Genomic DNA, 22,860 nt, shown 5'->3' on the forward strand with positions numbered 1-22,860 from the left:
AATAGCAACACACACATAGTGTGAACTTTCAACCCTTCGAGTGCCCTTTTGGATGTACAGCTAAAACAGACTGATCAATCCCCTAAGCCAAACTCCCAAAGGAGAAATCTCGTTCTCACCTACCCTTTACCAAGTGCCTGAGGCGAGATGGTTTGTGTATCATTTAATTTAGAGAAAACAGGGATTAGCTAGGCAATTAAAATACATGAGAATCATTTTAAGCCTTGGAAGAGAAGTAGAATAGTCACAGGTTATCTTCGAGTCTATTTCAAATATTGCTTAACATCAACCAAGAGGGACTGATAAAATAAAACTGTGAGTTTGATCAGCACACATCAAAGGTTAAATAGTGAAGGGAAAAGAAAGATGAAGAACTAACTATAAATTAGAACTTCTCTTATGGTTTTTTCCATTTATTCATTTGTTTATTCTCTCCATCTGTACCTGGAGTACCTGATGTTAAGGCAGGTAAAAAAAAAATTGAGGCAGGAGCTCCATAAACAAATGACTGAGAAGCTACCTAATAGACATGTATGATCTAGTGGCTCTAGTGGTATTTCCCAAACCAATTCCATTGGTAACACCTAGAAACAGATTAGAAATGCACATTCCTGGTTCCCACCCCAGATCGACTGAATTAGAAACTCTGGGGCTGGGGGGCCAGCAATCTGTACTTTTATTTCAAGATGCTAGCACATACTAAAGTGTGAAGGCCCACTGATCAGCTGGACCTGAGGATAACTACTAGACTAGAAAATGAGATACAGTTTCTCTCAACTGGCAACTACAACTTTAAAAACATTAAGCAAAAAAGAGTTATATGGTTTTCTATTTAATTAAACTATAAATATATTTCTCAAATGAAATAGAAGATATAATTTTATCAATAAAGCTAGGACTTGCTTGGGATCTGTTCCAAGTGGTGATTTCTAAGCCTCAAGAGAGATGAAACAGATAGTTGGAGATGAAACAGATAGCTGGAAAAGCACCTAAATTGATCCAGTGGATCTAGCATGAAAACAGCCTACAGATCTGGGGCTGGTGGGGGGATGGGGAGAGGCAGAAAGGGACCTGAAGGAAGCCAGCGGTGGTGAGAGGAAGGGGAGGGGTGCCACAGCCACTGACTGGCGCAAGAAGTTCCTGAACAGGAGGCATCCTTTGAAGGTGAGCAGCGGTATCTGTATTAAAAAACAAACAAACAAAGCAGGATATACTTTGATAATTGTTCTCAATTACTGACTCTTCTGTGAGGAAAGCTCCGAAAAGCATCTGAAAAGCATCTGAGAAGCAATGGTTCAGACCATTCTTACTGTCTGGCGGTGGAGGTGGGAGAGGCCCACAGGAGCTCAGGAGGAGAAACTTCCCACCCAGAACAAGAGCAGGAAGTCAAGACAGGTGCAGAGGCTCTGCGAAATCTCATGTCCTCTGCTAAAGTTTGGGTCTTTATATGGTGATTCTTAGTGGACCTCTGGATGGATGGTGCTTAGGTAGCAACTCCCCTCACCCTTGCCATACCCCCCTCCCTGAGGGCTTCTGCAGGAGCAGCCCACCTCCCTCCCAGCAACACCACAGCACAAAGGGCCCTGGCCGGTCCTCGCTTCCAATTATCCCCGCAAGTCTGTTCATGCACTTATTAAAAATAAAAACAAAACAATGTACTAATGAGTCCCTGTGTGCCCAGCACTGTGTGCTAGACAGCAGGGACACAAAGTTCGTTGGCTGGGGAGAAAACCAAGGAAATACATAAGAGCTTATGTTAGCACAAAGCTGTGGATGAGGGGCCATGATGATGTGCAGCAAGGAGTGGAGTGTGCTGGGGAGGGAGTGTGGGAAGCCTCCGTGACCCAATTCTACTAGGTGGCAAGGAGTCCTTCTCGAACTCTTATCCGACAGGCTTGGGCTGAATTATAACCAGGGTTAGTATCCAGGAAAAACTGGGTGGCTATGGCTCAGTTAAGGTACCCAGCACCCATTTCACTTCTGGTTACAGGACTGCTTTTACTTTAGAGCAGTGGTTCTCAGCTGGGGATGACTTAGCCCCACATGGGACACTTGGCAAGGTGTGAGTACACTTGTGATGGTCACAACCAGGAAAGCGCTGACATCTAGAGGGCAGAAGCCAGAGATGCTGCCAACCACCCTGCACTGCAAAGGACAGCCCACCACAGAGAAGTTTCCAGTCCAAAATGTCACCAGTGCTGAGGCTGAGAGACCCTGCTGCTGCTCCAATGAAGGCAGCCTGATAGAAGTGAGTCCCAGGCACTCCCGCCTTCATTCTGCTCTGCGAGGTCATCAGATGTGTTCCTCTCCGGCATCTGATTCTTGAGCTTCTACTCTGATACAAGATCAGAGGAAGCTGGAGGTGATTCTTCCTGATACTAGCACCCTGAAGGGATCACGCAGCAGTTTCTTCTGCAGAGACCCATGGGCTGTCCGGTCCCTGCCTTCTCTCTGCCCTGTTTCAAATCCTCCCTCCACACTGTTTCAAAGAATTCCTTTCCTGCTTTGGTAAGACAGAGCTGGATCAATTTCTTTCAAGGAGATTCCCAATTGATGAAATATCAGTTCACAAGTTATTAAAAGGGACTAATGATGTTTAAGGGATACTGATATCTTTGATTAAGGACCAATTTTTGACACCCAGGGGTGGGACTCAAAGCATGGACTTTTCACTTAAATGACCAGGCTTTGGCTCAGACTCACAATGTCTCAGGGCATACAAAGCACACTTTAATGCCATGTTTCTGCTTCCCAAGTTCAGTGGGGAAGAAAGAAGGGTGCTCTTGCCAAAGAGGGGAAAAGAGTGTTCTACTGCCTCACTGCCCTGGCCAGAGCTGTGTTAGAGGTCTGGTAGGAATATCGTAGGGTGTAAAGGGTGGGGTTGTCTCAGTAGTTTGTGGGTCCTCTCAAAACAAGCTCTTTCCTTGTACAGTCGAGGAAGGAGACACCCTTCTTTTGGTGGGTTTCCAAACATGGAATAGAGTTGCCTCAACTAGATGAATGCCCCAGGCTGTCCAAGAGAGATCGAGGCTTGGGTCCTCCATATTTTGAGAGCCAGGTGGTGGAGGAGTCCTGATACTTATTGTGACTGGCCAGGCCTTCAGAGACCAAGACAGTCAGGGACAAGGAAATCATCAGTTGTCTTAAAAATCAAAGCAAAAGCCAATCATACTCTTACATTTCAAATTCAGCACTGGTAATTGGTTTAAATGAACTGAGTTACATCAGCCTACCTGAATGTTTAAGGCCTACAAATATCTACTCACTTAGGGGATGGTCTGATGAACCAAGAGAGACAGACTCTCAAAGGAAACATTATGGGCATCTCTATCCAGGCAATAGCCTGAGCTATGAAAACACAGCAGAGGAGGTACCAGGCTGTCCTGTAGGCATCCTCTGGGGCACTGTTCGGGTAAGAATTTGGGGCTGAATGGCACGTTCTCTAGGTCAGCATGGCATGTCATAATTTTAAATTTCAGTCTAATTCTCTTCAAACTACATAAGAGTCATCTTTGGAAAGGCTGCCGAGGAGGAATAGAGAGGGAAGATAAACTCTTCCTTTTTAAACAAAATTCTAGATGCCTCTAAAGAAAGCAAAATATCCTGGTGGTTACTGCAAGGGTTTAGTGAGTGAACACCTTGGGTCAGAATACTAGTTAAGTATTCATTCAGAGCAGTGACTAACTTCTCTAAGCCTCATTTCTGCTAGTATAAAAATTGTTTGAAGTTCATAAACTTGGCATGATACCATCTACTTTGCTAGACTGTTACAAGGATTAAGTAAGATAGTGCACTTAACAAGCAGAAACACTTAATAACTGGCTACAATAACACTCAGACCCAAAGGTTTATAGAAACTTACTTCCCAGTTCAAAAGTTGATGGATGAGGTTGCTTATTATTTTTTGCACAATTTAAACTTCAAAACATTGGTCTGTGATTAAGTGTTCAGGATGTTATCATAAAACTCACAACCACAAGCTAATTATCTTGCTAATGAATCGTTACTTGCCTTACATTTTTCCTACATTTGCCATCTGCTGTTTTCAGATGACTGTTTAATAAAAGCTACAAACAAAAGATATAACTAAAATCAATCCATTTTTCTACCTCGTAGCAGCTCTGATAAAAGGTTTACCAAGAAGAGGTGAAAGCTACTAAACTTAATCAGGCTTTGCCTCTCCTGGGTGATCGATAGCCTTTGCCTTGCCTGGCCTCCATTACCAAACATTATAATAACCTGCATGTACTGAAAAGCAGATTACTTCTACAGATTTGGGAATGAGTGGAAAGGAGCTTCTGAGTAGTCCCAACACTACCAGTTCTAAAAACACTTCAGAATATTTAATGGCTATCTTTTTATGATGACATAATTATATGTGCCAAACTTAGCTCCCACTAACTGTGAATTGTAGCTACAAAGGCTGGTGCAGTGGTTTGAACAATCCTAAGTGAATTTTATGAGATCAGAATTCTCCCAGATCTGTCTCTCCCAAGCCTAGGGCAAGTGTATGGCTCACCTTCTCCACTTTGAAGTCTTGCTCTGTTACTACAAGGCTGTGGTTATCCACACCTTTGTCCTAAAGGTAGATTTCCACTATCTATAATCAGTTCCTGGGAAAAATCAGAATATTAGTCAGAAAGTGAAATTCCTTTCCTCCTTTGAACTTAAAAAACTGTTGCTCCCTTGGCTGGGTTAATATCTGCTGCTGTTCAAATACGAGGTTCTATTTTTGTGGACTGCACTGAAATGAAGGCTCTGAACTTCCTGCCATATATAAATTCGCCCAGCAAGTTCAAATATGTGCTCTGTTTACACATTAGTATTTTAACTTCATTGTCAGATTTAATAATCCCCATTTACAATTACAATTCTGGGTTACAAAACATTTTGCCTTCTGAAGCTCAATGTCTTCCTTAAGCAAACACACCCACACATTAAACACGTCCACACCCTCTGAAAAAATCAGTGCATTTACAGAAGGGAGGGCTGAGCCTTGAGAACACAGGTGCTCTCTTCCATTTCTTTCTCCAAAAAAGCTCTCAGCTATTTCAGAGGCTTGGTTGAGTAAATATCTAAACAAGCCAAAGATTAGGGAGTTTATTTACTTGGCTATTATTCTGGGTTGCCATTTACCTCTACTAGTGAAACTATGTCGTAATCCTGGCACCATTAAATTCTAACTCTAATTCCATGACAAAGTTTCTGCCAATGAGTGTTTACAACACACTCACTGGCAGAAACTCTGACATGTACATATTCATTCATTCATTCATTCGTTCGTTCATTCTCATCCAACAACACCTTTGCTATAAAACCATTTTATTCTCAGTAAGGCAACGGATACTTCACAATTCTAGTGAGCATCTAGATTTGTCCCATAGAATCTTACCCTGAGAACTCTACAGTATCTTCTTTGAGCATCAGTGTATTGATGACAAGAGGGCTGAGTTGTCAAGAATTACAATAAAGCAAGGAAAAAATAATGTGGAATAGTCATGGAGCTGTTTCCGAAGTAAAAGTTTACTTGTAGGAACTGAAAAAGGAATTTAAGGAATCAATGGTCTATAGAAGATGAGCTAGAGAGCCTGAATTTGAATCCTAGTTCCACCACTTGCTGCTGTATGACTGTGGGCAAGAATGCTAATTCAGCCCTCCTTGAGCTGTTTAGAGAACTGAGATAATATATGCAATGAGTTCATCTAGAACAGTACCTGGCCCATTGAAAACATTCAACATATGCTATGCTTTTAGCAGTTGTTATTGTTCTCATTATTATTATTATTCTCTCCTGTCGTGTCAACTCTAGAAATGGAAAAGAGTAGACACTGGTTTTAGTGGTTAATATCCAACATGCAGTATTATCTATCTTTGGAAAACTGATATGATAGGCTATTGTAGCTTCATAATAAAATTCCCATCCTAAAGCTAAAAATGTATGCACAAAAAGGAAGACAGAAATGAATGTCAAGTTGAAATTCCAATCCATCTGAGTCTGTGATTTAAGATTTTAAGAATTTTTTTTAAAGTTTAGTTTTGTTTAAACTGCTTGATGGGGAAACCTAAGTGGAGTTTGGCCTTTCTTCTGACCCTGCAGCTTAAGTAAACTAAACACACATTCCGCTCCTTGAGGAAAGAGATTAAAAAACGAAACATGTGTTACTTGACATACCTTAACTTATGCAATGGGGTAGAGAAGGAAATTCATAATATTATTCAAATATTTGAGATGTGAAATTAAGGAGGGGTTGTTCTATTTTTAAAAAATGTAAAAATGAACTAGTAAGTAAAAAAGAAAATTAGGCTTAAGTATGATAATTCCTTAATCTAGCTTCTTTACTAGTAATGTTACATAATAGGCAAAAGGAAAAAGTTTCTTTTACAGATAGTTAGAAAAACTCAAATAAACACCAGAATATATCTTGCAAACAATATATTTTTCAGGAAATGAGTCCCTTAAACCAAGAGAAACTTCTGCATCTCTAAGTTCCATGGCAACATCAAACAAGAGTTGGTTAGAAAATGTCAATTTTGATTCTTCAACTAAAATGTGGTTTAAACCTTTACTTTTATTATTTTAGCTTTTATTGGTGTATCTTCCAATGTAAATTTATCAGTGTATTCCCAACGTCAATCCTGCCCAAGAGACTCAAGGCTCCTAATTTCTTAGCCCTTGAAGCTGATGCCTCAGATATCAGGTAGGAAAGCTTAGACTCTAGATCAAGAGCTTTGGGGAAATGGCATTTGCTTTTATAACGTGCTTTAAGCCCATTGCCAGCAGCACACATTTGTAATCACATATCAACAATACCATCTGCAAGTAACATCTTTAAAGAACATTTTATGATGCTTCCATTAAGCAATCAGAGGAAGCTGAGAAAATATCATCTACATTCCTTTTAGAAGGTAGTACGTGTTGACATAATCTAAAAATGGGATCACTGACATATTTCTTGGCCTGAGTCTACTACAAGAGATTAATTTGGGGGGAAAAAAGCTCTCAGATTTCAAAGTTAATCTCATGAGACATTATCTCAAATGGCTATGCAAATGGAAGAGGGCAACTTAAACTTCAGACAATAGAAGATGGTAGCTTACTATTATTCAGAGAAAACTGTCAGAATGAGTACAGCTCATCAAAAGTAACCAGTGCCAAGAGAGGTATGGAAAGAGGGTAATAACAGCAGTTTTCAGTTCAAAGAGGGGTCAGGTGAGCCAGATGAAGGATGCTGGCGGGTTCCTCACAGGCTCTGTAGTAAAAGCAGCTTGGGTCAAACCCTGTCCATACCATTTCACAGCCAGCAGCACTGGGGCTGTTACTACACTTCTCAAGGCCTTCTCCATGTACGGGAGATGGAGATCCCACAACACCAACCAAATAAGTGTTGCAGGGCTTAAAAATTCTGTCTCCATCCTCACCTAGCACACTTTCATGATGTCATTCTCCCTTGACCTCTGACCTTTCCTTCAGAATGGCTCTCCTTGTTCACTGCACAAGTATCTGAGATCACTGAGGTGGGAATTTGGAGGTGGGAGAATCCCCAGCTGATGCACCTGGTTAGCAAAAGGGGCAAAATCTTGCCAGTGAGAACCTAAACAGGAGTATGCAGCCAACAGCCCTGTGGTTCCACGAGGGCCTCTGCTTTTCCCTTCTACCTGGCTCTTTTACACCCAATATTCACTCGCCCTATGGCAGGAGCCAAGTATGGTCCAGAGATGAAAAGGGCCTCAACTACACTTAAGATCATGCAGGCCGATGGAGGATTTATCAGTCAGAAGTTAAAAATTTGCCAGTTTAAAAGTTACTTTCCAGAGGCTTCTCATCATACTGGCTAGCAAATATTATGTTGTTGAATTTGGTCACTGGAACACTGGGAATCAAATAGGGGGAAAAAAAGCCCTCAACACAAGGCTGCTAGAGGCTGTTGGGTTAAGTTTCACAGAAGAAAAAGATCTAGTTTCCTCAAAATTGCAGAATTTATCTCTGATCTCCTAAATAAAAGTATATTTTCTACTTTAATGCCTGCTCCTCAAATAACTATCAATTTACCAGAGTAGGCTACCAGATAGCCTTACAGTATAATAATTATAAAATATAAACAATGATCCTTTTTCTATACCTCACAGAACAGTGGTTATGTATGGTGTGGTAAAATATATGGTGTTTCTAGGGAAAACTCTACAAAGGGCACAAATCACCCCAGGATGGGACTAGCATCTAGATCATTTGACCTTAAGTAACAGAGATTATTTTCAGTTCTGTAGGTGGGCCTCAGCCAATCAATTGGTGGCCTTCAGAGCAAAGAACTAAATGAGGGATGTGAAGGAATTCTGCCTCAAGACTACACCCTCTTCTCCTCTCTGATTTTCTAGCCTGCCAGCCTCCTCTACCAATTTCACATTCAAGGCTGTGACATTATCCTTTCTGGGATTTCCAGCCTGCCAACCCACCCTTTAGATTTCTGACTTGCCAGTCCCACAATGGTGTGAGCTAGTTCCATAAAATAAATCTCTTCCTACACACACACACAAATACACCTGTCCTATTGGTTCTATTCCTTTAGAGCACCTTGACTAATATAAGGCCAGTGAAGCAGGCAACAGGAATTATAAAGTGTTAGGTGGTAGCCGGAGGCTAGAACAGGTGGTGAGGACAGCAAAAGTAAAACCTGACACCCAGACAGCTAAGCAGACACAATATGAAATCATAGAGTGTGCCAGATAATGAACAAGGGTAGCGCAGAAAACTTTCACTATGTACAGGTTTTCTTTTACATTTTAAAAGAGCTTCAAAAAATACTTAGGCCCACAAAAAACTTGGACATGTTTATGTGATATAGAGATTTTTCAAAATAAGGCAAGTAAAAATTTGTTCCCATTCCAATAATCACAACCTTTTCATGGCACAAGAAACATTTGATCTTTTAAGCATACTTTGATATTCATGTATTTATTCATTGACAAATGTTTATTGAATGTCTATGTGCTAGTAGAACAGATGCACTGGACATTAACAGTCTATTTCCTTCTCCTCACTGAGCGTATACTTTATTTGGGGGACACAGATCACAAACAATAAATGAAATAATACACGTTATAATTAGGTCAGGAAGTAAATATCTACTAAGAAGGAAAAAAGCAGAGGAAGAGGGTAGCAAGGGATAGGGAAGCCTTTTCTGACTACAAAAGGGAAATGAAGAGAATCTATTTTTACAAACTTTTGAGCAACTGACAAAATTCACCTGGATAATTTATTTCCAACAGTATAATTCTGTTTCTCATGCAAGCTGTTTTAAGTTGTCATACCTTCTGACGTTTAATGTGTCTGTTCGTGAGGTTCTGTTTGCATCATTCACAAATGTGAAGCCCTCGCCATGCTGCATGGGCCCTAGTAAGTGGGCATGTGTCCTTCAGGCATGGATGACACCGATATATGCTAAGTCCCCACACTTGTGGGGCACAGATGTTGGCTAAGTCAGGCACAACTTAACTTGTGCTAATGTTTATCTCTCCCTTGAAAATCTCACTTAATTAAAAAAAAAAAGCAGAGAGACATATTTAAAAAAAAACAAAAACAAGAACAACAACTTAGAAATAACCACCCAGCATTACTGCTGTCTGATGGTGTTGGGAAAGCCAGCTTTGCCAGTGACAGTATTTCAGGATTAACTAGACTGCATGATCAAATGTTAACTGCATGTTTTAAACCTGAAATTAATTATGATTACTAATTTTCAGTGCTATAAAACAATACAAAAGAGCTTTTCTGTTCAAGTTACTCTAAATACATTTTGACAATTGGGAAAATCAATCAAGCTACTGTTGAACAATGCTTGCTTAATTTTCTTACTTTAAATGCCGACAGACAGGACTTATAGCTACTTGACTGCTGTCATGTTTGTATTGTACATGTAACACCCAACAGTAAAGCTGCATACTAAGAACATTTCGCCTATTAGGGTAGTAATTAGGTTATTAAAAATATATCCAAGTAATAATGCTCACTACCTAAAGATGCTGTGTCAACAAGACAAACTTTCCAAAGGAGACTATTTTGGGTCAATTTGCATAAGTGCCATTCTGTCAATTAGAGCTGCCTAAAATTAAAAATAAATTTGCACTATGAAAAAGTGAGTTCCCATCATTAGAACTGTGGGCACAAGGGCTACCTGTAGCAAATCGATACAAGGTCCCTTTGGTAATTCAGTAATTGAACCCCCTTGGCTTGGGACCTTCCTGTGCTGAATTCTACATGGCAACTGAACTGTCCTAGGGCCACAAGCCTGGCTTTTGCTCCTCTGTTGGTATCATGTTTTTTCTACTAATCATGCCCCAGCCTGCCCCTGTCTCCATCTGTTCTCATTGGTGGGTCTCTCGTAGTTCTCCACCACCATAAATAACACAGCCAGCCAGCCGCTAAAGCAGGAAACTCAGGAGTCATCCTTGGTGTCCCTCTCTCTCACTTTTACAACAAATGAATCCCAAGCCCTGCTGATTTTATATCATAGGGCTTCTTAAATTGATCTGCTCATTTTCATCCAGATTGTCCACTCTCTTTGCCTGGCCATTCTTCTTTTTCACCTGGAAACTGCCAATGACAGTCAGAGGAATCTTGTAAAACATAAATCTGATCTTGTCACTACCTGCCTTACAAAATACAGGCAATGGTTGCTCATGGTCCACAGAAGAAATGCCAATTCTCTCTTTCAGCAAGCACAGGGCCCAACAGAATCTGCAGCCTTCTATCTTTGCAGCCTCATTCTGTGCCACAATAAACTCCCTCTCCAAATGTACTCAGGCCCCAATGCCTGTTCCCCCAGCAGTGCCAGTGGCATGGGGCTCAGCTGCCACAAGGCAGGGGATGTGGATATGGCAAATGAAATCAGTGCTCTTGTGACTGAAAATATTACCAAAGAGGTTATTGCTTTTTCTAGAAACTTGTTATTTTAGGATCGTCTTAAATTTACAGAAAAGTTGTGAGGATAGTAGAGAGAGTCCCCATATGTTTCACAATCAGTGTCCCCAATTGTCAACATCGTACATTGGTAAGGTATGTTTGTCATAACTAATGACCTGTACTGATATATTATTATTAACTCAAGTCCATAGTTCATTCAAATTTCTTCAGTTTTCCCCTTTGTGTCCTTTTTCTGTCCCAGAATGTCATTCAGGACCCCTGTTACACTTAGGTATCGGTCTCCTTAGATTGCCCTTGGCTATGAGAGTTTCTCAGAATTCCTCGTTTTTGGTGACGTTGACAGTTTTAAAGATTGCTAGTCAGGTATTTATAGAATGTGCCTCAATTTGGGTTTTCTGATGTTTTTCTCATGATGAGACTGGAGTTATTGGTTCTGGGGGAAGACCACAGAGGTGAAGTGCCATCTTGCCACATCCCATGGGGATACACACTTATCACTGTTAAGTTATCACTGATGATGCTGATCTTGAACATGTGGATGAAGCTGGGTTTGTCAGGTTTCTCCCCTCCTTCCATACTGTACTCTTTTGAAGAGAGTCACTGTATGCAGTCCATACTTCAGGGGTGGGGAGTTATGTTCTACCTCCTTGAGCACGGAATATCCTTCTATTTGGAATTCTTCTGCACCAGAGATTGATCTAGTTCCCTTTCCCACTTATTTGCGTTGGTTTATTCAGTAATTTATTTATACCAGTATGGACACATAGACAATTATTTTATACTTTGGGTTACATCCAGTACTGCCTTATTTATTTGGTTGCTCAAATTGTTCTAGCTCGGACCTCTGGGACTTCCTTCAGTTGCCTCCTGGTTCCCTTTGACATTCCCCATCACTGTGTGCTTCTGAGCACTGCCTTACATTCTGGTGCTATGAGTTGCTCCAGGCTAATCTTGTATATTCAGGGCCCTGGAATCAGTCATTTCTTCAATGAAACCTGGTTCCTTTTACTGGAGAATGGCATCAGAAACACAAACATGGGTGCTGATGTGTTCATTGTTACTGGAATCAAGAAGGTTTTTGAAGAATAGAATAGATATCTTTACAGACTGTTTCTATTAATCCTCGTTGGGATAAGAGGATGAATTTTTGAAGTATAAACTAAAATTCTCTGGTTGTGTCCTGAGTAAAAATTATATGCAATGGTTTAGAAGAGATGATAAAGGATAATTACAGCAAAAGTGAGTTTGTTTAAAAGACTGTGAAGCTCTGCAGAACTGTGAGGCATTATGACGTTAATCCGCTTATGGTAAGGCCCTATGGGCTTCCAGACTTCGGTTACAGGAGTCATTTTGGTGATATAGAAAAACAAACTGAAGGAGTATCACGGCCGAGAACTGACTCATTTATCTACTGTTTCTTTTAGCCTTATCTGATGAGTGATCCTTTTTAAAACTCCGTCAAGTTAATAAAGTTGTATCTCTACTCGTATACTACTTTTGGCCAGAGATATATAAAAATGCACCTAAGAGTTTCCTTTGTGGAAAGGCGTGCAGAAATAAAGTTGATATTTGAAAATAACCTCCTGGAATGCTGAAATCTTGGACTTTCACCTTTTTCTTCCCCCGCAAAATTCTTTGTCCAATGGCTGAAGGGTGAAGGTACAAGGAATGCTAATTATAACCAGAGGCAGCAACATGAAATCTAACTGGTGCGTCAAGCAACTTGGGCTGTGGGAGAACTTTTCTATCAGAACCACAGTGGTGAACAATGATTAACAGTGGAGGATTCTACCACGGAAGTCTAAGAGGAGCTCACGTGAAAACTGATTTTTAAAGTTTACTGTTGCTCAGAGAATGCCCAGCAAGTCTCTTCAGCATCAATGGGAATAGTTAGCTTGTGACATTAAAGGAATAAAAGGACATTTGGGGTAGGGGAGTCATTAAGACACCCATCAGACCTCAGGTTCATGCTACTTACTTCTCCCACATTCTCAAGGCCAGATCAGCTTCCAGTCATCAACTGAAGAAGATGGAGAAGTCAATATATTTGCAACCATCAAAAGTTGAGATGCAGTTGATGCTAGCATATTCTAGAAGATCTTAGGTGCCAAAGGTTTGATTCAGTCAATTCTCACTTTGGCGTTGGCACAGTTTATCTAGCACAAGAATCAGGTAATATCTGCCTTGATTGGGGAGGCTGTAGGCCCTGGCACCTTCCGAGACAACCAACAGGCAACAATATTGATTACTGATGTAGTTTCGTGGGTACATTTCAGCCCAAATTGGCTCCTAGAGAACTTGTAGGCAAGGTAGCACGGAAATAGTAAAAACTTGGACTTTATCTATGAAACTATGTCATGGGGAATTAAACGAGGTGGTATATCAGAAAGCATTTGACAATTTTTCTAAATATTAGTTTTGTTTTAGTTTTGTGGTTTTTTTTTGAAAGATGAGTAAAACCTGAACATAAAACTCAGCAAGGACCATTTACCCAAGAATTTCAGATAGCAGAAGACACAAAAAGACAGAACAGGAACACGTAAAGCTATATAAACTTACATGAGTAATTCACAAACTGCTGAAGTAATATAATATAGCTTCTACCCCCAATATCCAAATAATTCCATTATTTGCTTTATTGCAGTAATAAACAATTCTTCACAATGGGTATAAAATATGATTTCCATGCTACTCACAAACCTCACTCCATGTTCACTCTCCTAGAAACCAGACATTTTCTGAAATGAAGGCATAGAAAATGAACTTCGGATCATGTTTACCAGAGAACACTTAAAAAAAAATTCTAGTACACATTTTATAAAATGATAGCATGAATAAAAACGCCATATTACTGTGGTTTATTTTAAACAACAACAAAAAACAGAAATGTAATATTTAAACCAGAAAAACATTGCTGGGGTATGGAACGAATAGCAGAGAACCTTAGCAAGGAGAAGTTTCAAAGTATATGAAACAAAAAGATAGTAAAACCCCATTCCAGAATTCTTGGAAATCAAGAAAGTTTCACTCAGATACTGCCATACTGTGCTTATTGAGGATTAAGTAACTGAATATTGTACTTATAACATATATACTTCTATGTTTCACTGTTCTGAATATATTTATAAATAGATAAGGACTCTATTACATCATATTTTCTACTGTCTCTATTACAACATGCATAAACACATACACACACCCTTAGAATTGGACTGGAGAAAAGAAGTAAAGAGAAACAGATTGGAAAGAAGTGTTTTGAAGTCAAATCATGTTTTACCTTTCCTAGGGAGACTAAGTGACTTTCCAAAGTAACTTATAGATAGTAGGCAGCCAAATTAGTAATGGCAAATCCAGCTTTCTTTTACCAGGTAACTCCTTTTTACTCTAAGAAAATCACTGCTGCTGCAACTTAGATTTTTTCGCCCAAGGCTCACTCTCGGTAGACTTAAGTCAGGAACCAATGAACAAAGGCCTCGCTGAGCACTTGAGCGTGCAGAGGCGTGCTGATCTAGCAGGAGCCCAGAACTGACACGTGTGGAGCAAACAGCAGGGAGAAAAGAGAGCAGAGGAGTTCTATAGGCTCAGAGTCTCCCGTAGGCCAGGTTTTGGATACAAAGGACGCTGTCCTGTCTTCCCTCCCTTAGGGAAGGCCAAGGGACTCACAGCTAGTAAGCAAAGCTAGGGGTCCAAAAGGACAATGCATTCTGGAAAAGATCCATAATCTCACAGTTCACCTAAATAGCACCTAATATTCAAAGACCCAAGATGTTCTATACTTGATGTCCTGGAATGTGTATCATCCTAAGAGCAGAAGTATAATGCGTGGGTATTCTGACCCTAAGAAATGATCCAGACTTAATTCAAAGCACAGGTCTTAAATGAGGAGGTTAAGAAAGCTGTGATTTGGACAGGGGGGTACATGATTTGAAGGTAGGTATTTCTCTCTCTCTGTATATATATATGTGTGTATATATATATATATACATATAAGTTAAATAAAATATATAAAGTGCCTATAAAAAGTTGTTTTCATAGAAGAATACCACCAACTAGCTCATATATGCTTTTTATCACAAATCTCAATAAGTTTACCAGCCACTGCGAGGGATGCCTCTGGCTATCATCTAAGACATTCCTATTTTGGGGTGTAGGCTGGTTGCATACGAAAAAATGAGATACCACTATTGGTCTTGTCTTACAAATCCAACCTTATACAGTAATGACAGACATATAATCTCTTCCTATGTCCCCCATTCATCTGCGACATGTAACAAATCATGTGAATTAATGAGCTCTGACAGAACAGTGTTAAGAAAAAATATTAAAATTTAAAAGAAGAATAGTTCTATTGTTGGTGTTAACTGGAGTCTTAATACTTCAGCATCTCCAGATTGAACTAAGGACTTGTTCTTCTGAGTATGCAGATTTCAATACTGAAAATATTAAGCTTCTTAACACAAAAATGTTTTATAAAAAGACAATTTTTGGAGAGGTTGTTATAAACTCTTGAACGCATAGTAGTAAAATATGCCATCCAAAAGATAAGCATTGAAAAGGATTTAATTTTTTTCTCTTTCTTTTGCTGGAACAGCCTGTGAGCTTACATTTGCCTGCAGGTAGCATTTAGAAGCTGGCTTCAAAAGGTTACAGGAGGCACAACTACTGGGAGAGATAAAAGAAAATGCACAGAGTGACCCTGGAGCAGCTCTGTTTCTCAACTCACTTGGGCTGTATGCCCCCCACCACAGACAACCAGCTAACAAGATGCAATTTACACAGTCAGTTGCTTACTATTAAGTAAACTAGTTCACTTCTCTGTGGCCCACAACAGACCCCTGACTAGGTACCCTGATTGACACACATGTGAAATAAGCACTAACTGTTGAGGAGCTTGTTCTCTGCTGCCAGCAATCACGGTTTGCATCCTAGCTCTTCTACCACTACCTTGTGACATGGGCCAGTCACCCAACCTGTTTCAGCATCTGTGAAGTGGGCCTAATGATAATTCCTACCAGTTACTCAGAAGATTAAATAAATCAATACATCCAAACCATTTAAAACAGCTCCCGGATGAAGCAAAGTTCAGTAAGAGCCAAGGGGAAGACTGGAAGGCCGAGGTAGAATCTGCAGGCATGTTCTTTATGATGAGAGGGTGACGTCCAGGCACTAATCCACTCCTGGTGGACCAAACTGTAGGATCTTGGGGCTAGCTGGTTTTCTTGATAAACCTTCCATGCCAGAGGGCAGAAAGCACCTGCATAGACACACCCTCTGGAAAAGCAGAGGGGAGATTCCCAAGAGCAGGGAATCTCCTGTGGGGCTTTTACTACTTCTCCTGCAGGATTTATAATAGTCCCTAGCATAATTAGCACCTGACAGGTATTTGTTGAATAAATGAATGACTGAAGAGAAGGATCTGGGTTGTATTATAAAGGACAATGGGATTAGAATCAACAGATCCAGGCAAAGAAACATTTAAGTCAGATCGATCACTGTGGGGACCCATTCAATTCCCACAATGAAAAGTTATTTCCCCAATATTGGAAGTATTGCCTAAAATGCATTTTTCTATCAGATAGTTCAAAAGTTCAGCTGCCAATATAATTGTCAATATATTGAGTGTTCCCATAATATTCACAGCTTCAAATATTTGTGAGAATATTTTATGAAAAATCATGATGGTCATTTCCATTTGCAACTAAATTTTCAATGAAAATACTTAAATAAAAAAAAACTACATAAGAAAACAGGCATTATAAACACTCAAATAAAAGGGTTTAATTTGGTTCTAATTTTTCAACAGGTAAAAATTCAACCTGATGCCTTGGAGTTTCTTGCAAGTATGATTAAGAAACTTAAAAGAAAAAACAAAAGAGTTCTTTAGGCTAAACAAATATATTATATTAGAATCTAAAGGCAAGTTTTCTGATGATTTATGATATTTGTTTGAATTTAACAATTTCCTATTACAGTGTTAGTGACATTTTGAAAGTTAAAACTTGAATATTTATCCTGGCATCTAAATAAATTATAGTTTCTAAGAATTAATTTGTTTCTTACATTTTATTTGAAGAAAGTCAAATTTTAAATATTTCTTTGGCTTTGGGACAAAATGACATAAAAGCTAAGAACAAAATACACAGATGAAACATCACTCCTTTAAAGGAAAAAAATGTATGGAGAAAATATGAAGCAGCTTTTATTATAGATGGTGCAAAAATATAACTCAAAGTGTTAATACCCAAATATAATTCATAAATCGCTGGAGAATAAAAAAGGATTACAGCAAAGTTATCAATCCTCATTCTACTTTACCTTGAACCATGAGCATGGGCTCCTTGCCACCACCATGTGCCAGCATCTCCCTGCGATAGCGCTCGCCCACAGCCCTGGGGGGACAAGGGGTAAGGTTACAGACACCTGCACCCACCCTGCTCCGCTTCCACTCACACTCAGCTTCAGTTTCTCAAATGAAGCAACACTGACATGAGTCAGGAGACAATTCTGCTCTTTATTATTTTCTTGCTCCTAAAAATCTAATTCTGATTTTTAAAGGATTCTAAAATACGTAAAACCAGGTGGAGTATATTTGCTGTAAAATGACAAACATATTTTTGGCTTTCTGGTTTGTAGCAAACAAACTTTCTTCATAGGAAAGATTATTTAGTTTATGTATTATGGAACAAGTAAAAGATTATATCCTGTTCTCCAAAATTTTTAGGAGTTTTTAAAAGTAAGGCTTAAAATTATTTGTGCCATCTTTACTTTTATAAAAGAATTTGAGATGGCACTTGGCAAAAGGGGTAAAATCACTCTTGAGTATCCTGGCAGCAAAGGCTAAAGAGGAAATACCTCGTTTTCATCTTCTAAGACTTTTTGTTGGCTGGATATTTACATCATGAGCACTGTCTTTAGAAATAACTAAAAATAGGTTTGAGAACTTTTTATAGACAGAAGTTCTCCAAGTTAACGGTACCTGGAAACAACCTATTCAGTACTACTCTTATATTTTATAGAAAATGCAATTGCTTTAACTCAAATGACTACATGCTACAGCATAAGTGGAAGAGATTTTGATTTTGTTTTCATTTCATTATTTCTTGAGCATCTTTACATATTGGTAATGTTGTGAACAGTCTCTAGACAGAATTTTTGATAGCATTACAGTATCACAAAAACATGCTGAAATCTAACACCAGCCTAGATTACATTCTGAAGTAAATGCTCAGACAGAGCATGCCAGTAGCAGGAAGCATGTGCAGAGGCTGAGCCTTCCCAGAAGACCTGTCCCTGGCCTGGTGGGCTCACGTCCCTCCCCACCATGACAGGAGGCACCAACTTCCCCTACTTTCAACGCTTCTCTCAAGCCCACTGCTCTTGACTTGCCTCAACTCTGTATGGCTTGGCTTCCTGATGGAGCCTCTTGGTCTGGTTACTCTTCGAAATGAGATCAAAAAGGATCTTTTGACAGAGGTTAGACATTTTCTAGTCCAATGAGCATTTTTACTAGCTTACTTTTACATGCATATAAAAGTAAGGTAACTACAAGTCTAGGCAAGAATGCATACATAAACAGTAAATATCTGAAAATATAGATACTCAATATTAGGTGGTTTTCTAGTAAAGTACAGTTTCTTTAAACAAAATAGTATTTTACCTATTTTATAGAAATCCCAGGCAAAAAGTCATAATTATTAAAATTGATTTACTGTAGTCAATTTTGGCTTTAGAATCCTTGAAACTAATAAAATTTGAAAAGCAGACCAAACGTCTGCAGTCTGCAAAGGGCAGAAGACAAAATAACATGTGGGTATCAAACCATAAAACATTGTATTAAACCGGTCTGAAGTTCAAAGGATTTTGGAACTGAATGTGATTATTAACTTCTGAGAAAATTCAAATCTATGTCAAATTGTGGGAAAAGCTGGGGGTGGTGGGGGTGGAGGAGGCGGGGAGGACAGAAGGAAGAGAACAGGAGTAGGGAATGAGCAGACCTACATTATAATCTTAGTTCAGTTTAGTAACTGGAAGCCTTGAACAAGTTACTTAACTTCTCAGAGCATCAGTTTCCCCTTATCAAGACTGCTGTGAGTATAAAGCAGCATACTACATGAAACTTAAAATGGCATTTATTTAAACTTTATTAAAGCAGTGAAGGGAATCGCCAGGTCTGCCCCAGAGGTGTGTGGAGATCTATCTGTGTGGCAGGAGATAAAACACTTAAAACAATGGTTAGATCAGTTCGTAATGAATGGTATGCTTTCAAAGGAAGTTTCTTCTAAGGAATCACAAGACCCAAACTCAACTTCCTTTTGGTTCCTTTTGTTTGAGGGCGTCTCATGAGAAGGACTAGATGGAGAGCAAATCAGGGCGCACTGGAGAGAGCTTTTGTACTTCTTCACTCAAGGGAAGCCTGATCAGCACCCGGCAATAGAAAATGCAAGTCCTTCAACACAAATGGCTACACATGATAATATGAGTTAAGTAAGTTTTAATATTATTTTGATTCCATTGTCTCTTGTGCATCTTTATATATGGGTAATTATTTTGTGAACTAAGATGCTGGGTAAACAGGATTGCCCATCCCAGACCTTGCCCTTCCCCCAACGCCACCATGCCCTGCCTCCAAAGGGGGAGGGGAAGAATATGGGCATCTTTAACTGAAAGTTACCTGCCCTGAATTTCATCACTGAGTCAGAACTAGCTCAATCCTTCTGTGTTGCCCCCCACCGGCTAACCTGATAAAGCTCCTGGGGCAGGGTCAGAGAGGCTTCATACAAACATCACAGTGTCCTTTCTATGGAAAAAGCTGTGGACTTTGCTGTCCAAACCACTGATTTTCCTGATGACAGAAGCTGCAAGCAAGGCAGCAAGGTGTGATGAGTGCTGCAGCTGCTTAGCGGAGCTGGAGGCGGCGTGCACCACCATCGCGGTGGGCTGTGCAGGGACCAGGAGGGGCAGCCGCTCCCCTTCTCAGACTGCAACTGTTTGCCTCATGATACAGATGGCCATGAGTGAGACAAGGATTCCAAAGTCAGGTTGCGAGAGAAGTTCCAGAAACAAACTGGGGAGGGTTGGGCTGGATATTAGCGTTAACAAACAAATGTGCAACAATGCTGCTTCTAAACTAAGAACAGAGATGAATCCTTGTTGGGCAGGAAAGAGGAAATGAGGTGTTCCACCTAGGTGAAACTTCAAAGGCTTGTGCAGAACACAAGGGCCTATTAAAATAACAGGAAACACTGATGGCAGGAGGATACTGACCCCCTGAGAGGCTGAGAAAACTAAGGAAACACAGGGAGAGACGTGAGCCTGAGAGGTGTCTGGGGCCATTTTGTGTGCATGGAAGGGTGCTTATGGGATGACCTGAGGGTGTTGTGGAATTGCTAGAGGGGAATGGTCTCAGAGCACAGTGGACAGGCCCAAAGTCCCCTGTCCCACTGTGTCGGGAGTAGGAGGGGCACTCGCCTGGGGGACTGCAAGTAAAGGGGTGGGCCTGGCCTCAAAGAGCTTCTTGATTGCTCCCAGGGTCAGGCTGGGTTCTGGACGGCTGGTGTCCCCCAAAGTCTGACCTCTAACAAAGCTCAGTGCGGGACTGCTGAGTTATGAATTCATTACCTGTTAAAAGGATCCTGGAGGAAGCATTCTTTCCAAACCATGGACGCCACTGCCCTGGACATTAGGTAGGAATAATATTTGGCACCGTAACCCACTAGATGGCTGAATCGCAGCTGCCAGGCCTGACGAAAAACAGACAGCATCCGAAAAGTCAATTTTCTGCATTTTGAGAATATTTTGTACGAGAACACAAAGGAAACACCTAAGGAATTCTGCATATGCTTTCATTTTAAACTTTATTCTGGAGAACCAAGTCAGCTACCATATTGATATTTTTAACATTTTATAAACCAAGACAATTTCTATCACGTAAATATAATCTTCAGTTTAACGAATATATGTTTTGCTCCAAATAAATGGTTAATAAAATGAATTTAATTTTTGTTGATTATCATGGATTTTATTTCATTTGACTATCTAGAAAAAAATAAAACCACTGATTGACTTATTTTTCACAATTTGGTTAATTAAAAAAAGGGTTTACTCCACAACAAAAATTTCTGCATGAACCGCTTTTCACATGGGCCAGTTTTTCTAAAAGTTATTAACTTCCATGTTTTTAAACATAAAATGTAATTACATTTTATGACAAAACAAAAGGACACACAGAGCAGAAGAAAAGTCGGACAGAACTGGAGAATCATAACTAAAGAAGGGTAACCTGGGGAAACCTTTTTCTTTAGAAGAGGAAATGCTAACGGCCAAAGGTAACCATCCACAATTGGGCCTCTCTGTGGAAAGGGGAAGAAACTGGCAGGGCCCCCGCCTTCTCTAAGTTAATTCGGTCTGTTTTTGAATTGGAACAATGAAGAAGGTGACATGTAGTTGTTTTATACAGGCTCACTATGGTTGACATTCATTTCTGCAACAGGATGTTAGGGAGGAGAGCCCAGAGCTGGTGGCAGCAGAGCTGACAAGGAAGCAGGGCCTGGCTTTGGTGTCGTCTTTAGCCAACTCGGAATGCTTGCCCATCAGTGTCAGAACAGGAAAGTTCAAGTCCTGGCAATGAGTACAATCATTCTTGTTAAGGACAATGATGTAGTTATTTTAAGAAAGGTCATGTGGTTTTTTCATTTAAGAGCACTATTCTATTGAAAAATTCTTCTCCTATGAATACTGTTCTTTCTCTGTACCTAAAACGTTAGTCATCTACATTGTGACTGGATAATAGGAAGAGGTTGTCCGAGTACAAGGGCCTAAGTTGATAACAGGTCATTTAATGTAACACTGCTGAAACTAAAGCCAGGCTCATGAACACTATCAAGAGACACATTAATGACTTTAAAATTTTTACTTTTTTGAAATAAAAAAGTACAGTGATCCGCTTCCTTCTAATGTATGCTTCATCTGGCATTAAGAGTTTTTTAAACAAAAATGAAAACTTAGTTTTTATCTTTGCTAAGATGGTTATTCTCTAAAAAGTCTTTTTAATTTTGTTTTGAACATATATAACAAATTTTTAAAAATTGAGCAAATCTTTTAACTCCCTAGAAAACAGAATATAACCCTCACTATAAATCTATAAGTAAATTGTAGTTAACACGTTAAGAAATATATATTTTTTTAATGGTTTCTTTGTCACTGTGGTGTGGCAAATCTTAAAATACACTGTGAGTCCTAAAGCCACTACACAGTGACTTCAGGGATGAGGGCTAGAGAGCTAATGACTCTCAGACTGTGCCCAGCTCCTCCAGACATAAATGGGCCTGGCTGGGGGAAGGAACTGTGATAAAAGGAGGTGTGTGGGGGCATACGAAGTAATTTAGCATGGGGCTATCAGGGCAGTGATGAGTCAGTTTCCTTAATATCCACTCTCCACTTTGTTCACAAAGGATCTGCCTGGAAGTAGGGTGGCAATTCTGGGTCATTCCTTGAGGAGGAGATGTGTTCCACCCCAGTGCCCTCCATGCTGGGGGGTGGCTCTGGTGGTATGGTGAGCCACCACCAGACCACCGAGAAGGCAGGAGGTGGGGGCGCTGGGGCATCGAGACGGGAGGAGAGCAGGTCTCTGACTCCATGAGGCCGCCATACAGCTGTGGACGTTACACTCACCTGGCTATTACTCCGGATTTCTGTTACAATAACTGAACTTCCAGCCCACCTACCACGAGCCGCTCCTCCACTCTGGACATCGGGGCCACAACCAGACAGCGCCAAGACCCACGGACCATGGAGGGGTCGAGACTCCCACACAGCCCAGGTAGCCTCTGCCCCGTTGACCAGGGCCACGCACTAGAAGTGTGAACTCCCAGGGTTTCTGCCAGCAAGTCCTCTCAGTGGTAGTGGAGGGCACAGGAAGGTAGAGATTGGCTTTTTATGTTGTG

At 40.2% G+C, this 22,860-nt stretch overlaps 1 protein-coding gene across 1 annotated transcript in view; it reads right to left on the minus strand.

Moving 5' to 3' along the window:
* The window catches only part of MIPEP (mitochondrial intermediate peptidase), a 208,707-nt gene that overhangs the window by 14,700 nt on the left and 171,147 nt on the right, over positions 1–22,860 (minus strand). Inside the window, exons 17-18 of the mRNA XM_077158849.1 lie at positions 20,537–20,658; positions 17,234–17,307 (exon numbers count right to left, since the gene is read on the minus strand). Of these exons, the coding sequence (XP_077014964.1) occupies positions 17,234–17,307; positions 20,537–20,658 (196 nt within the window). The remainder of the gene's footprint in view (positions 1–17,233; positions 17,308–20,536; positions 20,659–22,860) is intronic.

This window comes from Tamandua tetradactyla, chromosome 4, assembly GCF_023851605.1.
Source record: "Tamandua tetradactyla isolate mTamTet1 chromosome 4, mTamTet1.pri, whole genome shotgun sequence".
Lineage (NCBI taxonomy): Eukaryota > Metazoa > Chordata > Mammalia > Pilosa > Myrmecophagidae > Tamandua > Tamandua tetradactyla.